At 43.7% G+C, this 18,914-nt stretch overlaps 1 protein-coding gene across 1 annotated transcript in view; it reads right to left on the bottom strand.

The window, feature by feature from the left end:
• The window catches only part of LOC147419884 (5'-AMP-activated protein kinase beta-2 subunit protein), a 49,848-nt gene extending 32,105 nt beyond the window's left edge, over nucleotides 1-17,743 (bottom strand). The window contains exons 1-2 of the mRNA XM_086506396.1: nucleotides 17,544-17,743; nucleotides 16,862-16,967 (exon numbers count right to left, since the gene is read on the bottom strand). Of these exons, the coding sequence (XP_086362522.1) occupies nucleotides 16,862-16,967; nucleotides 17,544-17,572 (135 nt within the window). The 5' untranslated portion in view covers nucleotides 17,573-17,743. The remainder of the gene's footprint in view (nucleotides 1-16,861; nucleotides 16,968-17,543) is intronic.
• Between the last annotated feature and the right edge of the window lie 1,171 nt (nucleotides 17,744-18,914).

Below are 18,914 nucleotides of genomic sequence, written 5' to 3'. Positions count from 1 at the left end.
TATTAACTCATTAATAAGTGACATTTTTAGAAATCGTGGGATTTTTATTGGCATTGCCTGACCCAGCTTTAATCCCATATATAAGTGACCATAGGGGTCACTTCTCAAGCATATGTCAATAACCTTAATACCAGCACCAAGTACCCACAGTACCTCAGCACCTCTAGTGTTTTTGCTAGCAATACCACCATCAACATCCATGGTGTTTTACCATCAACATACTCAGCCCACCAGCATTTTTAGACTATAGTAGCAGATTTGCATCGCCGTCAGTTTTCAGCCCTAGCGTTTTCAGAGATTGTAGATTTCAGCCATAGTCCCAGCGTTTCCAGATTCTACCCTCAGATCAGCCAGTGTTTTTCAGATTCAATCCTCAGATTAGCTAGCATTTTTCAGTTTTCAATCCATCGCTGACATGTAACAGCAGATTAGCCCATAGCCTCATCACAGTTGCAGATCCCATTCAACATCTCTAGCATTTTGCATTTCCAGCCCTTAGCCTTGTAGACCCAAGCAGCTACAACAAGATCCCATCGACATCTCAACATTTGCGCAATCTAAAGCAAACACATCTCTAGCGATAGAGAGGGGGGCCCTTGGAGGGGGGTTTGGGACCCCTTCTGGTATTAGTCTCCTTTCTCTCTCTCTTCACTCACAGAACCTTCATTCACAGTATCATTCTCTCTCTCTCTAGTCTTTGCACATCTCTCATGAAGTAAAAGAACTCTCTCATTTAGTAAAAGGAACCTTGAGTATGCATTGAGCACTCATCCTAAGCATTCACCATCAATCACTTATGATGCACATTACATTGGTATCAGAGCTCTTTGGCACTGTTCGATATCACCACTCGAGAAAAGAGCCCCGGACTTACAAGCCACTCTCATCATTAGTCCATCGCACATCGAATGCGCTCCCATCTTCATCCTCTGTCTTACGGGCAACTGAGCCATAAAAGAACCACAGAGAAAAAAAAATGTTTGCTTGAGATTGCACGTAACCCAAGACCACTTGGGCGTGTCCATCTCTCTAATCTATGTCTTTGAAAAGTGACTATTAACCCAAGAAAGAAGCGCTTGTCCAACCTCCCCTTGTTTCTCTTTCTACTCGTTCAAAGCGGACCTTGCACATTGCGACAAGCCAATCGACATGAGGTGGGAAAAGGCAACTTTGGTGTGAGCCCAAGGCCGAGCCCAAGGCCGCCAAGGGATGCACCCGCAGGAAGGAGTTGAGCTTGGGTAAGAGAAAAGCCTTCTTCAACGTAGATTTCAAGCAGAACCAGTACCAAGAACCCCAAGTACCCCAAGAACCCAAGTGCCCAAGTACCGAAGAACCCCAGTATCCTAAGAACCCAAGAACCCAAGTACCCCAATACTCAGTGCATGGTCATCACCAGAAGCACGATGGATACTTTGCATGAAGGTGATGAAAGTAAAATTGGAGAAGAAGTCCATACCATTTTTGGATCCTCCTCCGTCCCCATCTACACCATGATTGCACCAAATTCTATGGAGGCTTTCGTAAAGCGATGACATATATGATGCTACAACAGGAGGCTCAGGGAGCCACAGTCGAAAGGGAAAAGGAGACACAACAAGCCACCATGGAAAGGAAACGCATTGTTAAGAGTTACACCACCGTTGCTTTGCCATTTTGTACGACTAGTGATTGTCCCAGGTTGGCCACCCATCGCACATCATGTAGATGCATGGACGGACACTTTTAGCACGTTTCCAGACGGTCATTTTTTGAGCTTGGCTAGGTGCACACATTTTTAGCCATTTTTGGGCTTTTATGTTTTTTGCACCAGTTACAAATTTTTACCCTACCTCAACTTAAGATTCTATAAATATAATGCTTAGGGTCTTTTAGTCATTGAGATTGTGTATTGAGAGCATCATTTGCAAAGCACTTGTGTTCTCTCTCTCTCTCTCTCTCTCTCTCTCTCTCTCTCTCTCTCTCTCTCTCACATAACCGGTACATATGGATCAAGTTTGACACAAAACCTAAACCTATGTTCATTGTCGGGTGCTACATCCCCCATAGAGAGTCACCATTCTATGGTGCCTTCAATGTAGAGAAGAATTACCCTTTCGAGGATCTGTATGCCGATATCCATGCCTATGCACAAGAAGGGATGATTATGCTTATTGGGGACATGAATGCTCGCATAGCACATGCGCAAATGCAAATGGTGGATCTCATGACACCTCCAATGCTTGGACATAATGAGATACTAGATCCCACATGGGAGAGATGTTCGAAAGATCTCATTACAAACCCGCAAGGTATTGCATTGCTCAGTATGATGACATCCTTACAACTAATCGCCGTCAATGGAACAAGTAAGTTTGAAAAATCGGGAGAATGCACATGCTACACAGCCAACAAAGGCATGAGTGTTATTGATTATGTATTGATTGCATATGAGGCATCCCATATTGTAAGTAATTTTACAATTGGGAAGAGGTCACCCAATTCGGACCACACCCCAATCCATGTATGGCTACAAGTTCCCACTCAAAAAGCACAAAAACAGCCCCATGCCCGATCATGGACATACAAAATGCAAGTGGACAAGAAAAGAATGTATGCAGAACATCTAGACAATGCACTTGCTCATGTACCCATGCCATCACACATTGAACAAACATGGCCAATTTTCAAACAAGCTCTATGTGATGCCGTGGAACAAACAATGGGAAAAACGCATCGGCGAGGAAATCATGTTAAAGGGCTACCGCATAACCCATGGTTTGATGAAGAGTGCAAGTATGTCAAAAAACAATTGCGGGCACTGTCAACGACAAACACGGAATGGGAAACTCTATCAAAAGACTACACAAATCTCAAGAGGCAGAAAAGAAGACTATGAGCTGCGCACGGAGACACAAGCCATAGCCAACTTCAAGAAAAATCCCAAAAAGGAATGGCTGAAAATAAAAAGACGGAGACATGACATTATGGGGGACATAAGCTCAGATGACATGTACATGTATGTGGAACAACTATATGTGCATAATAATGCGGAAGAAATGCCACACATGCAAACCGATCTCCATGCCCAAGACCACTTTGATTCCGAAACGGTTAAAAAAGGCATACAGAAACTTGCAAATGGGAAAGCTCCGGACATACTACACTTCAACTCAGAAATGCTTAAATGGTCAGGTATGAGAGCCAGAGAGTGGATACATAGAATGCTAAACCAAGCCATTGTTCAAGGGCTACCCGAGGATTGGCAAAAGAACTGGAAAAAAGCACTTTACAAAAAAGGGGATGTAAATCAGCCTACCAACTACCATACCATTATGGTAGGATCTTGCATGGCAAAGCTTTTGGGAAGCATCTTAGAACAAAGCATAAGCACATGGCAGAGACAAATGGAAAACGAGCAAAAGAACAAGCAGGTTTTCGACCAAAACATAGCACCATTGATCACCTTGTTTCACTCAGGGTATTAATGGAAGAGAGTCGGCTAAAGGGAAAAACATTATACTGTTGCTTTGTCGATTTCACTAAAGCCTTTGACACGGTCCCGAGAATGGGTATATGGAAAAGGATGGAATGCATAAAAGTACCGATGCATCTCAGGAGTGCGGTAGCACGTCTCTATGACAGAGTCATATGTCAACTAAAAACGCACGAAGGGCTGTCCAAAGCTTTCTCGAGTAACATGGGGGTCAAACAAAGATGCCCTCTCTCCCCTACTCTTTTTGGATTGTGCATTGATCAAATAGAAAGCTTCCTCCCTCAACTAGAAGGGGATGAACCAGCCATCGGGATGCTTACACTTCTCATGTTCATCTATGCAGACGATGTGGCTCTTTTCGCCCATGACATTACAGCTCTACAGAAATTGGTCGATGCGTTACATGCTTTTTGTGACAATGTGGGTCTATCAATCAATGTAGACAAAACAAAGTTCATGATTGTAAAGACTCGTAAGATGGATATCCACGCCCCCCTCATGTATTAAGGGAAACAAATTGAGAAAGTCGACAGTTTCAAGTACTTGGGGATTGACATCCCGTGCAACTATGCTTGGGGACAATCCGCACATAATAGAATTGACATCGGCCATGCCAAGTACTATCAATTTGAAAACATGTGCACACAAAGGAGCATAAAAAGATGGGAGATAAAAGCGACCATTTTTGAGACATGCTAGTGCAAGCCATCCTCTACGGAGTGGAAATCTGGGGAGCAAGCATTTCAGCCCACACATAGAATGAAATTGAAAAAATTCAGAAAAAGTTTCTATATCGACACATGGGGGTCAAAAAGACGACACCATACTCCGTGCTACTCTCGGAGACAGGCAAGAGACCACTAGAAATGAAAGCATTGCAAAAAATGTACACGTATATCATGAAGGTCAAAGCGATGCCTACTGCTTGAATCCCCCGCATTGCATGGGAAACAGGATGTGCGCCGCAAAAGACAAAAAAAAGCAAATTTATGTCATCGAGCCTCATACAGGACATTAAGAAATGGTTCGCTAAATGGAATGTAGAGACATATGTGGACATGCTTATTGAGGAGGGCAAGGAGGGAGAACACATGCTGAATTTTGAAATTGCATTACTAAATAGCCTCCACACCAAGTGGAAGACAACGCAACACCGCTCGAAATTTGAATACTATTGCAAGCATGTCAACACAAAGTATTGGGAAGGCTATAGCACAAACCCAATGGAAGCCCAGGCCCACATACAAACACCCATGCCCCACATGGCACGAAGAGCCATCTCTTTGATGCGCACAAGGTCACATATGCTCAAAATAGAAACAGAAGGCTGGCTGAAAATTGATGCTTCTAAACAGATATGCACATCATGTACAATGCAAGCTCCCGAAGATGAAGCACATGTGACATTGGAATGCCCAGAATACGCTCACATCCGGGCTAATTTTCAACCACTTCTAAGCGGCTGCTCTACCTTTGCGGACCTATTATCCAAGACAGACCCCTCCCATACAACTCTCGGAACATACCTCACCCGCATACTTGAGCATCAAAAGACACTCATAGGAACACAAAAGAAAACAACACCACACCACACACCACCCCCGTGAGGGGAGACTATGTATCACTTTGAGGTCCCATGGGTCATTTCTGGCCCCCCGCGGACGTTAATACCAAATCAAATCAACTCTCTCTCTCTCTCTCTCTCTCTCTCTCTCTCTCTCTCTTCTCTCTCTCTCTCTCTCTCTCTCTCTCTCTCTCTCTCTCCAACATTTTCAGCACATGTGGCTCACACTCTTTCCGCTGCTCACTCTCACATGGTATCAGCCACCAACAACGGAAAATCTTGATCGATCCCTCCTCCTAGAAGCTAGCGCTAGCAGTTTTGAGCCCCTCCATTGCGGGAAAACTGCAAAACGCAGCCTAGCATTTTCAGCCCTAGCGTTTTCTGTAGTGATCAGTAGCGTTTTTGGATATCAGCTTGGCATTTTTGCACTTGCGGCCTTGATCTGCATCCCTCTCCTAGCGTTTCCCTCCTGCAGCAGAATCGCACCAAACCGGCACCAAAAATCTGCTAGCGTTTTTCCAAAACCTAGTGTTTTTGGACAGATCTACGTTTTGCAGATCTTGCTGTGTTTTTTCCGTGTTTTGCTGGCGTTTTTTGGTGATTTGGGGCGTTTTTTACAAAACACTGATCTTGTGCACCTACGGGAGTGGCCAAGGAACACCCAGGAGCCTTCTACACTGCCTGGAACTTGCAGATCTACACCTGGGTCGTGCGATACTTGAACTTCATGACGGTCTGCAATGCTTGCTTCTTTGGGCTGCGTCGAAAGCGACAAAGTGATCTGTGGCGGCTTCAATGCTCCGACTGCGTCTATGGACGTAGGTCCATCTTCTGCAAGAATCTCCGAGGAGGAAAATTCCTAAAACCACTTTCACCACAAAATCATGAACATACCCATTCCATGTAGAGTAACTAGAAAAATACTTTTCTTCTTAAAAGACTGTGCATGCAATGCAGATGAACAACATGACAAAGTGCCAAACCATTCACCAAACACACACAAAAAGTGAGATCGAATCTTGACTTTTCGACCTGAACCTATCAACTGTGGCAAATCACAAGGGAAATGCCGATGCTTGATGGACAATTTTTCTTCTGCTCTTTCTGAGACTGTGTCATGCCAAGGAAGAGACATGGAATGTGAATTCCTTGAATGCAAACTTTTTTTTCTTTTCATGAGTGGTCCGCATACATCCGTGCTCATCTGTGAGTAAGTCATGTGCATCGTACAATACGACATGCCTATAAAAAGGGAACACGTAAAGATGGTGATGAAATACAAGAAACCGTCACAAATGAAAAACTCGAACAATGCGTGTTGACTAATCATGCGAACACAATACTTCCTGAGTGATATCTGTGGACCTCGACTCGAGAGCCAAGATCAGTTTGGCGTGATTGATCATATCTGCAATGAGGTTAGCTTCACTAGACAAATCATCATCTAAGCCATCATCCTTGTGAACAATCACATCTCTATCATACAAAACATGTGGGTCGTGCTTTGGAAAAGGAATGACTGAGCTCCTTTTCTTGTTCTTTTTTGTATTCCGTTTCATGTGTCTTTTCTTGTTCTTGTCCGACAAATCATGCCCTACATGACACGAGTGTTTTATACTACAACAACAAAACAGTGAGAATTTAACATAGATGGACTGAGTGTCACATGAAAAACCATGAAAGGTGCCCCTATACGAGACATGAGAGGTGCTCCTTCAACTACGAGACTGGCTTTTCCAACAAACTTGTGGATTATGACCTTCAAACTATGCCAAAAATCACATCGTATCCTGAAAGAGGAGAAATCACAAACTTTTGACGAAAACGGACATTTTGAATGAACACGGTCACATATGGACATTCATGCGTAAACAAAGAGTGCATGCCAGGAGCAAAACCAGAGGCCCCAATGGAATCAATGGGTCGAGCTTCTAAACGTGCGCTCTTCACAAGAGAGTCGCTAATCACATCATACATACTACCAGAATCAAAGAAGACCAAAATGCGTTGACCATTGACATAACCATAACAATGCATGAGAGATGCACCGGCATGATCGTGAGAAACTTGGGACACATTAGTGTGCTCTCTGATTGCATTAATAGAAGATGTGAATTTTGTGGGTTCCTTTGTGGGTTCTTTAGGTTCGTTCTTAGGACAATATCTGACCGTTAGTGTGACATTGATAACATCTTCCTTCCTTAGAATAAATGACTTGTTCTTCGGCCGTTATGTATCCTCCTACAATTCCTTGTGCGGCTTTTTCGTGTGGGGTGAGCTTTGATTTAGCAAGTGTGTCAGCTTTACCCTTAGAGTCATTGTGAGAGTTCTTTTCCGAAAGACTAGATGAAGATTGGCTAGAAGAGTTACCGTTCTTACCATTCTTACCGTTCTGTGGAATCTGAGAAGTCTAAGAGATATTGTGAGAAGACTTGTTCTCCTTGGGTTTTCCTTTGTTGTGCTTCATCTCCTGTGCGAGAGCCATCGCTACCGCCTTGTTGAGATCTATTGGATCGAGTAGTTCGACATCATACTTGATATACTTGTCCAATCCATAAAGAAATGCCTCTTTGCGCTCATCACCCGATTTGCGTAATTGGGTGCCGAGCTACAAAACACGATTAGAGAAAGACATAACTGGCATACCATTATGCTTGAGGCCGCGCCAATCGTCTTTCAACCGTGCTAGGTACTGAGGTGGCATAAACCGCGCCTTGAGCTTGTCTTGGAAGTCGGCCCAATTGAAGGAAAGGGACGCGCCTTCTTCGGATTGCTCTAGGTGCGCGGTCAACTGTGCCTCTTGCCATGCGTGGTACCAATTAATGGCATCACCGGCAAGGTACATGGCTGCCATCAAATTAGTTGTCGCAAAGTAAGCATTAAATTGATGCAACCATCTTACCATGATACTTACTGAACGTCAACTTCTCAATGACGGGGTTGTTGGAGTTCGAATCTCTGCTTGTGATACTTGATGAACTACTAACATCTTTGACCGGCTCGGGCTTCGAGGTGAGTATCTGTAGGACCAACTCTTGTTCTTCGCGCTCGCGATCCAAATCTGCCTTTCTTTCTTCGCGCTTGCGATCCAAGATTGCCTTTCTTTCTTCGCGCTTGCGATCCAAGATTGCCTTTCTTTCCTCGGCCACCAAGCGCGCTTGATCACGCTCGCGATCCAAGGTGGCGCGTTGCACCTCTTGTTGTAGCATCATGTCAATCATTGTCTTGACCAAAGCCTCCATAGAATTTGGTGCAACCCTTGGCGTAGATGGGGAAGGGGAAGGGTCGGAAAAACCTCTTGGTGAGGAAAATTCTTCTTCGCCACCTCCATGCTCATCACCTCCGCGCAATCCATTCTGCTTCGGGTGATGACCGTGCACTGAGATCTTGGGTAGTTAAGTTCACAAGGAACTTGGGTTCTTGGGTTCTTGAGGTTCTTGAGTCCTTGAATTCTTGAGATTCTTGAGGTCTTTCTTTAGCTTGCAATCTTTGTTAGAGAAGGATTTTCTCTTACCCGAGCTCGACTCTTCCCTGCGGGCACACCCCTTGGTGGCCTTGCGCTCACACCAAGGTTGCTTTTTCCCACCTCACGTCGATTGGCCGGCTGCTAAGTGCACGGTCCGCTCTTAATGAGTGAAAAGAGGAACAAGGGAAGGCCGGACAAGCCCTTCTTTCTTGAGTTACCTGTCACTCTTCAAAAACACGATTAGGAATCGATATACACAAGTGGACTTGGGTAACGTGCGACCGCAACATGCAAAAAAATTTATTGTGGTTCATTCCTTGAGTGATACAGAACACTGCCAAAGCTCTGATACCAATGTAAGGTGCAGCGGAAGTGAACGTTGAACTTTACTCAAGATGAGTGCTCCGAACTGTGCTCAAGGGTTTCTTTACTTATGGAAGGGAGAGCCTTTTGTTCCTTTAGTGAGAGAGTGCAAATGATCACAAACAAAGTGAATGACACTATGAATGAAAGTGTTGAGACTGAGAGAGAGAGAGAGAGAGAGAGAGAGAGAGAGAGAGAGAGAGAGAGACAAATACGACACAAGACGGTTCTCAAACCCTCCTCCAAGGGCCCCCCTCTCTATGGCGAGAGAGGTCTATGCTATTGATTGCACAAATCTGGTACAATGGTCTAGATGTTAGGTGCAGCAGAATGATTGTTTGCGCTTTGCTCAAAATGAGTGCTCCGAACAATGCTCAAGGTTCCTTTTATCCTTATGGAAGGGAGAGCCTTCTGTTCTTAATGAGAGAATGCTATGATCACAAACAAAGTGAATGGACACTGTGCGTGCAAGTGTATGAGACTGAGAGATAGAGAGAGAAGAGAGTACGACACCACACACGTTGTAAAACCCTCCTCCGAAGGCCCCACTCTCGTCAGCGAGAGTGGTCTACTTATTGATTGCACAAAGTGGTACAATGACAATGCAATGGACTAATGCAATCTGGGACTATGCCGATGACGACGACGGTGATGACGACAACGACTTTAGGGCTGAAATTTGCGGTCTTCTATCTGCTGTCCATAAAAACGCTATGGCTGAAAATCTGGGACTGATCCAAAAACGCTGATTTGGGGGTTGTTTTCGGTGGGTCTCTGTCGCTGAAAATCTGCAGGATTAGGGCTGAAAACTGAGGTTGTGCTGAAAACTGATGTCTTTACCGGGCTGAATCTGCTACTTCTTGTGGGCAGAATTTGCAAGTCTTCTATTGCTGAAAACGCTATGAAATTGCAGCCTTCTGATGGTAATGGAAACCCTGCAAAGCTAGGGCTGAATTTCAAAAACGCTAGGTGTGTTGAGAACCAAAAACGCTAGCAAGCTGAGGTTGACCAAAAAACGCCAGGCATGTGATGGTCTTTCCGGCGACGATCTTATGCAAAAACGCCAAGGGCTTGGCTTGCCGGCGATGAAGGTTGTTGAAAACGCTAGAGATATGAATCTGCTGCTTGGAGAAAACACCAAGGCTTGGGATCTGGCTTGGAGGGAATCCACCAGGGTTCTGCTGAGAAGTTGCATGTTGAGCAAGGTTCTCCTGCTGCCTCTTCTGCCAAATAGTGCTAGCTCTAGTTTGCTTATATACAAACTTAGCAAAATTTCCCTACCTACTTTTGTTGGGAAGTCACTTAAAAATAATAAGTGAAAATACCAAAAATAGGGAAAATAGGCTAAATGCACTGGAAAATACCCCTGACTGAATCTGATGGATCCTGAAGGGAATACTAATGATCATGCTGTGTGCAACCAGAGGATATGCATCTACACTAAGTGACTGGGCATGCACGGTCTACGAATAGACTCACAAAAGTGCCAGATCACTTCTAATCTATTACTGATTGGACTGACTGAACTCTGATCATGCTGTAGCTTGTCCACGGACACATAGGGTTGGATGTGTCACGTGACACTAGATGCAGTGGACTTGCCGACGATGTCAACGACAGTGATGACAACGACCAGACGGGCTGAAAAGTGAAAACGCTAGGGGCTGAAATCTGCAAATAAACTAACTGCTGAATTCTAACACTGTGTCAGCGAGGACGGCGATGGCGACGACGACGCGCTGAAAACGTAGATGCTGAAATTTGCGGACAGCGGGCTGAATCTGAAAACGCTGGCTGATCTGACCGTGCGGCGAGGATCTGCTGCAGGTAGGTGAGATCTGCGAGGCTAGGGGTGGGATCTGTTGTGTCTAAGTGCTGAAAACTGAAAACGCTGATGCTAGGGCTGATCTGACGCCAGGAATCTACAAAACGATAGAGCAATCTACAATCTGCAAAAACGCCAGGTTGAATCTGGAGTCTGCTAACGCCAGGGCTGATCTGGTGCTGCTGAAAATGCTAGGTTGAAACTGCTGATGAAAAACGCTAGAGGGTCTTGTTGGCTGAAAACGCTAGGGTCTTCTGCAGGTCTTGTTGAGAAGGTGCACTGCAAGTTGTGGGAACTTCTGCTGCCTCTCCTGCCAGAAAGTGCTAGCGCTAGGTTTCTTTATAGATACTTAGCTTAAAGGCCCTTGACCTGAAAAGCAGTTTTTCATGAAAAGCCTTTTAACTCAAAAGCATCTGGTGCAAAAGCAATGCCACAAAGCTGCCAGCGTAAATCACGAAATTTTCGTACAGCAGTCAATGCAAAACGCAGAAATCCGTACAGCTTGCCACGTCATCATGTTAGCGCAATTTTTCGAAAACTGCCACGTCATCAGGTGCGGGTCCTGCTTTATTTTAATCTTTATGTCACTTGGGGCCCCATCGGACGGGGTCCCCATAAGTTGGTAGGACTTCTTCTGTTACTTGTTCTTCTTCGGGTTTAGGCCCCTCGGCCGGTATATGCAAGTCGGCTCCCTTCTTCAGGGCTTTGACACGTCAGTATTGACGTATTTGTTACAGCATGATACTTGTAGAACAACACATCCTCCCAATTCCATAATGTAGAAGTCAACTAGATCCGTAAATGTTTGAAGTTGTAGTCGAAGTGATCCAATCAATGTTGTCAATGATGTGTAGGTTTCATTAGCCATTTGTGCTTCAATTTGTGTCCCCTTGATATATTTTTCAACACCTAATCTTGCAGCTAATGGTGGTGAGATAAAATTTTGCATAGAGCCTGAGTCAAAGAGGTCAAGGGCATCTTGATCTTTGAATTTTCCCATAGCTTTACATGGTTCATTGGATGCATCGGTTATACAAACACCTATCAAGTCAGAAATCAATCCAAATGAAGGTCGGGACTTCTTATTTCCTGTGCTTTCATACGTGGAAGGTCTTTTGTTAGGGTTTTCTGGGCAGTGCCAAGCAATATGACCGTGAAGGCCACATTTGTAACACCTTCTTTCTGAACGGTATTGTGCCATCTCTTCACGAGTCAGCCGTCCAGTAGATGTGTCGGCAATTGTGTTGCTTCATGGTTCTGGGAAATCTTGGGCGAAGGATCAAAGATTTGGGTTTCTATTGTTGAAAGGAGCGGTAATGTCAGTGAACACCAGTTCTTTCTTCATAATGTGATATCCTACTCTTGCAATTTGTACAGCCAAGCAATATGACCGTGAAGGCCACATTTGTAACACCTTCTTTCTGAAAGGTATTGTGCCATCTCTTCACGAGTCAGCCGTCAAGTAGATGTGTCGGCAATTGTGTTGCTTCGTGGTTGTGGGAAATCTTGGGTGAAGGATCAAAGATTTGGGTTTCTATTGTTGGAAGGAGCGGTAATGTCAGTGAACACCACTTCTTTCTTCATAATGTGATAACCTACTCTTGCAATTTGTACACAAATAGCAAGAGCTTCCAATATCATTAATTCTACACACGCTGAAATTTCCTGCAGAAACCCTAATTCAAAATTCGTTCGCGTCAATGCGTAAAGCTTGTCAAGAGGATCAACTTTGCCTTCTGTAGCATATCCCAATTCTCCAACTGTTGAAGAGATTTTCAGAGGTCTCTAGAACACAAAATTATCAAATCAAAATTCGTTCATGTCAATGCGTAGAGCTTGTCAAGAGGATCAACTTTGCCTTCTGTAACATATCCAACTTCCAACAAAAGGTCGAACGAAAACATAGAGATAACTGCAAACTACACATTTGGCTCACTTTTAGTACTTCAAAACAACTTGAAAGAGAGAGAGAGAGAGAGAGAGAGAGAGAGAGAGAGACGGCACGGCACGGCGGAGTTGTAAGCCAGCGTTGGCCCCAAAGACTGGCGCCTCTTTTGATATTCCTTTATTATTGACTTGCAAAGGTACAACTTCCAAGGGTCCAACTCTCTCCGAGATTCTGCGTCCAGATGCTCTCAAAAGAGTGGCCTGTGGGCACTTATAAAGAGTAGAAGGGATGCCAAAAGCATAGCCCCAAAAGCATTTAACATGAAAAGCATCGAGTCTAAAAGCTTCTGCACCAAAAAGCTAGCGCTAAAATCTGTCCAAAACAACCGACGCGTTGCCAAAATCCCATACAGCTTGCCACATCACCAACCAACACAATTTGTGAAAATTCTGTATGGGAGTCATGTGTTATGTTCCGTGTGAAACGCGGGGTTCCGTACTGCTGCCACGTGTCATTGTTTCATGTGTGTGTGTGCCCTTTATTGAGCCCCTCGACAGAGCTTTCTAAGTTGGAGTCTCTTTTGTTTCTTCCATTTCTCTAGACTTTAGGCCCCTTGGCCAGAACCTACAAAACATAGTGAAGTTATCTCGAGACCCAAAGGTCACTTAATTGTCCTAGCACCATGCAGATGATCACAGATGCAAATACCACATAGAGAATTGTTCATGGCACAAAACATTCTTGCTTTGACCAAGAAATTGGCATGGACCACCTCTCTAGGGAGAGTAAGTCTGTGTGCCATACAAATGCATGGATCAGATGCGTGTAAGACCTCAACGCAAAAACCCTAACCCTAAAACCCGTCACATGCTGGCACACATCTGCTACAACCTACGCGCCTAATTGTCTTTTTATAGCAAGGGGCTTGCTATTCTAGAGGGAGAGTTGAATTAGTGGGGCCTTGGGGTACACGCCAAGCAAGGACAGAGAGAGAGAGATCGCTAGTTTGCTGCCAATTTTGGCCAGAGAGGCCCTAGGGCACCTTGGTTTTTGAGCTTTTTTTCACAAGTGGGATACCCACTTATTAAGTGGACAACCGAGGAGTTTTTTTGAAAGCTGTGAACATGTTTGAAACTTTGTAAAAACTTGTGAGCTGAAAACAATGCTTACATACACACTCCCCAGATGTCCTCGGATGCAACCTCATGCACGAATGCAATGCAGACCAAGACTTCCTCGCGGGAAAGCGTCTTCTTTGCCGGAAAGCACTAAAAAGCAACCTGCTTCTATTCAAAGCTTCTTTGAACCCATCTTTATTCATGTGCTTGCATCTCTACACATAACTCTTACTCAGTTCGGATTTCCTCCTCTGACCAATGAGATAATCTTTATCCAATGCTCTCGTCACCCATTCTGTAACGCATCGAGAATACCCGTTACATAGTCTCTCCCACCGAATTTGCGAAACAACTCCTTTGCGATGCTTAATGTCACCTATCATATGACACAAAAGATGTCCTAATGGCTTTTATCAGTCCTTATAGATCTAGAGTTCCTAACTTAACAATTCTCAAGTGCACAAATTTAAATATCCTAACTTATTAAATAAAAATTACTCAAAAAATAAGAAAATAGTCAATTCAGCAACAGTCACTATGGCTTTGCTTGCAAACGACTTCCTATTTTGGGGTATCGCAAAGAGTTCTTATGGATTGGATGCAGATTATATTACAAGCATAGTAAAAAGGGATTTCCTACCCCTTGGACCTCAATAGTAGCTGCACTACTTTTGGTGTGGATAGTGGATCCAGCCTACCCTGTTTTTTGTGGTGTTCATATGGATTGGATTCAGGTTATATCACATGCACTATACACGGGATTTCCTACCCCTTGGAGTACATGAGAAATGATGAGATTCATCGATAGGACTACACTACTTTTGATTCGTTCTTGGATATCAAATACTCCTTCTAGGGAAGTCCGTAAAGGATGTGGTTCATCGGCATTGCATCGCTTGGGCCGTAGATTTTCCCAAGTAGACTTATGCAGCACTATTCATCGGATGCCTTTTTAGCCCTCTCTGCATGCATACTTCTCCTTTTACTGAACCATAGATTTCGATGGAATGAAGAGAGGATCACGTCGTAGCAAATATCGGACTCAGTGTTAACCAAGAACAAAAGAGAACCAATAAGCTACCTCTACTCCGTAGCATCCACCAAAGGAGTATCATCATCCTTGGTAACTTGGAAATTGGCTCCATAGGACAAGATATGGGAGATCAATCTTCCATATGATACTATTGACCACAATTTTTCAACATACTTTTTCTTAGAGATGAAAATGCAATCAAGAGACCACTACTTCTAAACCAAGAAAATAATGCAACAAACCAAGGTCAGACATAGCAAGGGTAAACATGAGTTGAGTTTTCACTCAACCAACAAGATCCTCCTTTGATCCTAAGACAATGATATTATCCACATACAAGATACATTACCATCTTCAAGAAGCACATTAAGGTTATATCACCATGAGATCACTCAAAACCCAAATAAGTGAGAAAGCTCTCCGTCTTTTGCCAAGACCTAGGTACCAACTCATCTAGTAAAAAGGTCATTCGTAATGTGCAGCAGTGCAACCACACGATATACAATAGTAAATCGTGCAAGCGGAGTAAAATTCTTGTCAAAGTTGATACCTTCCTTTTGAGCATACCCTTTTGTAAAGAGATGAGCCTTGGTTCTTGTCTTAAGAGCCATCGTAATGAAACTTCACTTTGGATACCCACTTCACACCAATTACTTTCTTTTGAGATGGACGAGGAATAAGCTCCCAAGTATCATTGTCATCAACAGAAGACATTTTAGTTATCATAGCCTCTCTCCAATGACAGTGAGACATAGCCTCTCTACAGAATCTAGTTCGTCCATATGTGACACAATAGAGGATACGGGTAGAAGTGCTACCAATATCAACTCACATAGGGTGTGGGAATAGCCAATGTAGAGGAAGAGGATGTCAATGATGGAGGGCATGAAGAGGGACCAATAAGAGAGGTAGGAGGAGCTATGGTGAATCGTGATAACAGGGGTGAAGGAGCTAGAAGAGGCTGACCCACCTCTTAGAGTCATGCCATCTACCGCGTGGAGAGTAAATAACTCAGCGTGACGGTTTTGTAAGAGAGTAATTGAGAAGATAAACCGATGTAGCTACTAATTCAAGAGAGCATAATGCAAGAGAGTGTGTGCCATCTCCTTCACTGTCTAGTTCTTCCATTCCACAACCCCATTTTGCGGCGGGGTTTAAGAAAGAGAGGTTTGTCTTAGAAACAAATTATTAAGATTCACCTCCATTACCAATTCTCAAGAGAGAATTCTTGAGAGTGCATTGGTTTCCAGAAAAAAACACCCAAATCTTTCTAGAAAAATGAACCCCAAGTATCAAATAAAAGTTTGATCCACCAAGCGAATCGTAATTTCCCTTTTAAGTACATCAAATTAATCAACGTGCAATATTTAAGTTAATGAGTTGCCAAAATCAAGGATGTTTGTGATGTGCATGGACATTGGACGCATAAGTATAAGAAGATCTCCAAATTTGGATCACATCAATTAGGATTGGAACTAGAATCTTAGCACCACAAAACATTTCAAGGCCAAAACGTTTCACCAGGAAACATCTCAGTCTCGAGCTAGAGCTCAATGAAATGTGGGACCGGATTGTGCATATAAGGATTTCAAAAGGCCCTAAAACCTAAAACCATGTGCCTTGATGTTAGTAAAATGGCATGTGTTTCACCTGATCAGCAGAATATTACAAGGTTAGAAACGTTTCACCTTTCCAGAACCACAGCAACATGTTTCAAGATGACCATGGATTGGATATTGTCAGGGGCTAGGAGCTATGAGAAAACACTTATCTTTGCTCAAGCAGGCTGGATGCACAACGTGAAGAGATGCACTTAAATTTTCAGCATTGTGGCTAGCACCTCAGAGTGATGTATTTAGGAGATAGATTCAGCTCCATGTTGGAAGGAAAGTCCTTTCCTTATCGAAGTATCCTAGTTGATTTTTGAGCTTCCACTCTCCAAGGGAGTTTCACTACTTTTACCCCTTCATTTTGAGAGCAAAAAGCTTTATGCTGATTGTCACTTGCTCGCATGGAGAGCTTCCCATCTCTCTGAGAAGGTGATAACCCCAGAGTGGGGGTGGCTTATCACATGTCTCTGTACCACCTCAACAGATCCTTTGCTTTCTGCAATCTATTAAGTGATGTAATACCTGTCTTTTTCGAGGGGGAAAGGTAGGGTGCACCATCCATTGTCCTCGCTTTTTGAAATGAACCCATTTAAAACAGTTGCCAAACAAAAGCATCAAAAGGAAGGACCTGAAACTCAAGTAGATACTCTTCTTCAATTTCTATACATTGCAGAAGGAGGGGATCATCATATCTAAAATACATTCAAAAACTTCTTCCATTGTACATTAAGAGGCAAGGAAACGATCAAAAAACTGAAGGCCCAACCACATTACTTGTTTCCAGAAAAAAAATTATAATGCTCATGACAGCCAAGGAGACAAAATTTTTCAAGGCAACATGAGTGCTTCTGAACGTCAATCTGCAACAGGAATAGCTAAGCAAAACAGCTCTTGCGCAATATTATGTCCAAGAAACCTAATTTCAACACTCTAGCAGTCCGGTGGAATGTCGAACCAGCTGCACAGAAAAATATTATGTCCGTGTAAGGGACAGGGCTAATGCACACCCCACGCAAAACTACTCAAAATTGCTTCATGAAAGCCATGCACAGGTCACCCGCATCATGTATCACATGATCTGCATTCCTGATACGAGATCTCAGTGGCAGCCACTCAAAAAATCGCAGGCAGTGACGAGGAAAATACAAGGGGGAAAGGAGAAGTTGAGACCCTAGCTCAAAACGAGAAAAAATTAGGAGCATACCTGGCAAATGGAAGAACGGGCAATCTCATTTGGGTGTCAGAAGGGCCATTGTTGGTAGACGGGAGGTCCAAAGCTATGCCACACGTGTGTGTATGTGCGTGTTTGTGTGGAGAGAGAGAGAGAGAGAGAGAGAGAAGGAGCCGGGGGGGGGGGGGGGGGGGTTTCCTTTTTCTGTTGAGAGCGGGGATATGCGTGTTTGTTCTCTGCTCCAACAGGAGGTTGGAACTCGCGAGTCGCGAGAGCAAGCAGTTTTTTTGGGAAAACGGGAGAAATGCCCACAGCAGTGATTGGCTTTCTTCCCATTTCGTGACGACCAGAATCACAAGCAGGGAATGAGTGCCTGACACGTGGCTCGTGGGCTCGCTTTTTCGTTCTTTTTTCTTGATCTTTATTCACTGGCCAATACATGGGAAGCATGTGACTGGCACCCAAATAGATCCGTCCAAGGCTCCCTCTAAAAGCTCTCCTAAATGCTCTTGTGCTCAACATTTGACGGTGAAGGTGAGAAGAAGAAGAGAATCTAGAAAGCGCGGGCCAATCCTTGGACACCATAATTGAGGCTTGGCGCTACTCTCTCTATGAGGTGTATTTGAAGTTTCACCTCCGGCTCCCCTCACAACAAAAGACTTGCCCAATATCGAGCACAACCCAGTGTCGTGCTCACACGATGATGCTGCCATGGAAACTCAGTGTAAAAGAAAGTTGATACACTCGGGGACATGAAGAGTCACGATGCGAGCTCTTCACCTACAAAAGACAAGAGAACATGTCTATCGCTACGTTGAGATGGTGCTCACAATACTAGTGCTAGAATGTTACAGCGCTCACAATACTAGTGCTAGAATGTTACAACCTTTGAATATAAAGTTACTTGAAGTTGGGGCCGCCACTTTATTGGCCCCCTTACTCTAGAATTGAGGATGCATTAAACATTAGTCGTTTTTGGTAGGGAATTGACTAGTGAGGAGTTAGGTTCAAATTACATATGTAGAGACCAAGTGGTTGGGGAAACGTAATAAAGAGTCGAATGACAATTGGAACTACTTGAGCACAATATGACATTTTAAGATTCATGATAAAATAAGCAAGTTTTTTCACTAAGCTCTCAATAGAGTTATGGTCCTTCCTTCTGGCCAGTTAGGAGAGTTTTGGTCTTTGTGAGTACATAACATTATAAATCATATGTTGTATCTTTCATTGAAATTTCTCTTCTAGAATATCTTTTCCTTCATGGTTTTGGAAGTATATAAGCACTAGCATCCAAAGGGCATTGTGGACCTCACCTTGTAAATGATTGGTTGTTTGAGTTGACAACTTTTGCATGTGCTTTCTTTCTTCCTCCATGAAGTGTCACAAAAATAGGAACTAAAA

The sequence above is a fragment of the Adiantum capillus-veneris genome, chromosome 29 (assembly GCF_014529385.1).
Source record: "Adiantum capillus-veneris isolate H3 chromosome 29, ASM1452938v2, whole genome shotgun sequence".
In the NCBI taxonomy this organism is placed as follows: domain Eukaryota; kingdom Viridiplantae; phylum Streptophyta; class Polypodiopsida; order Polypodiales; family Pteridaceae; genus Adiantum; species Adiantum capillus-veneris.
This window is presented reverse-complemented; position numbering and strand designations above follow the sequence as displayed.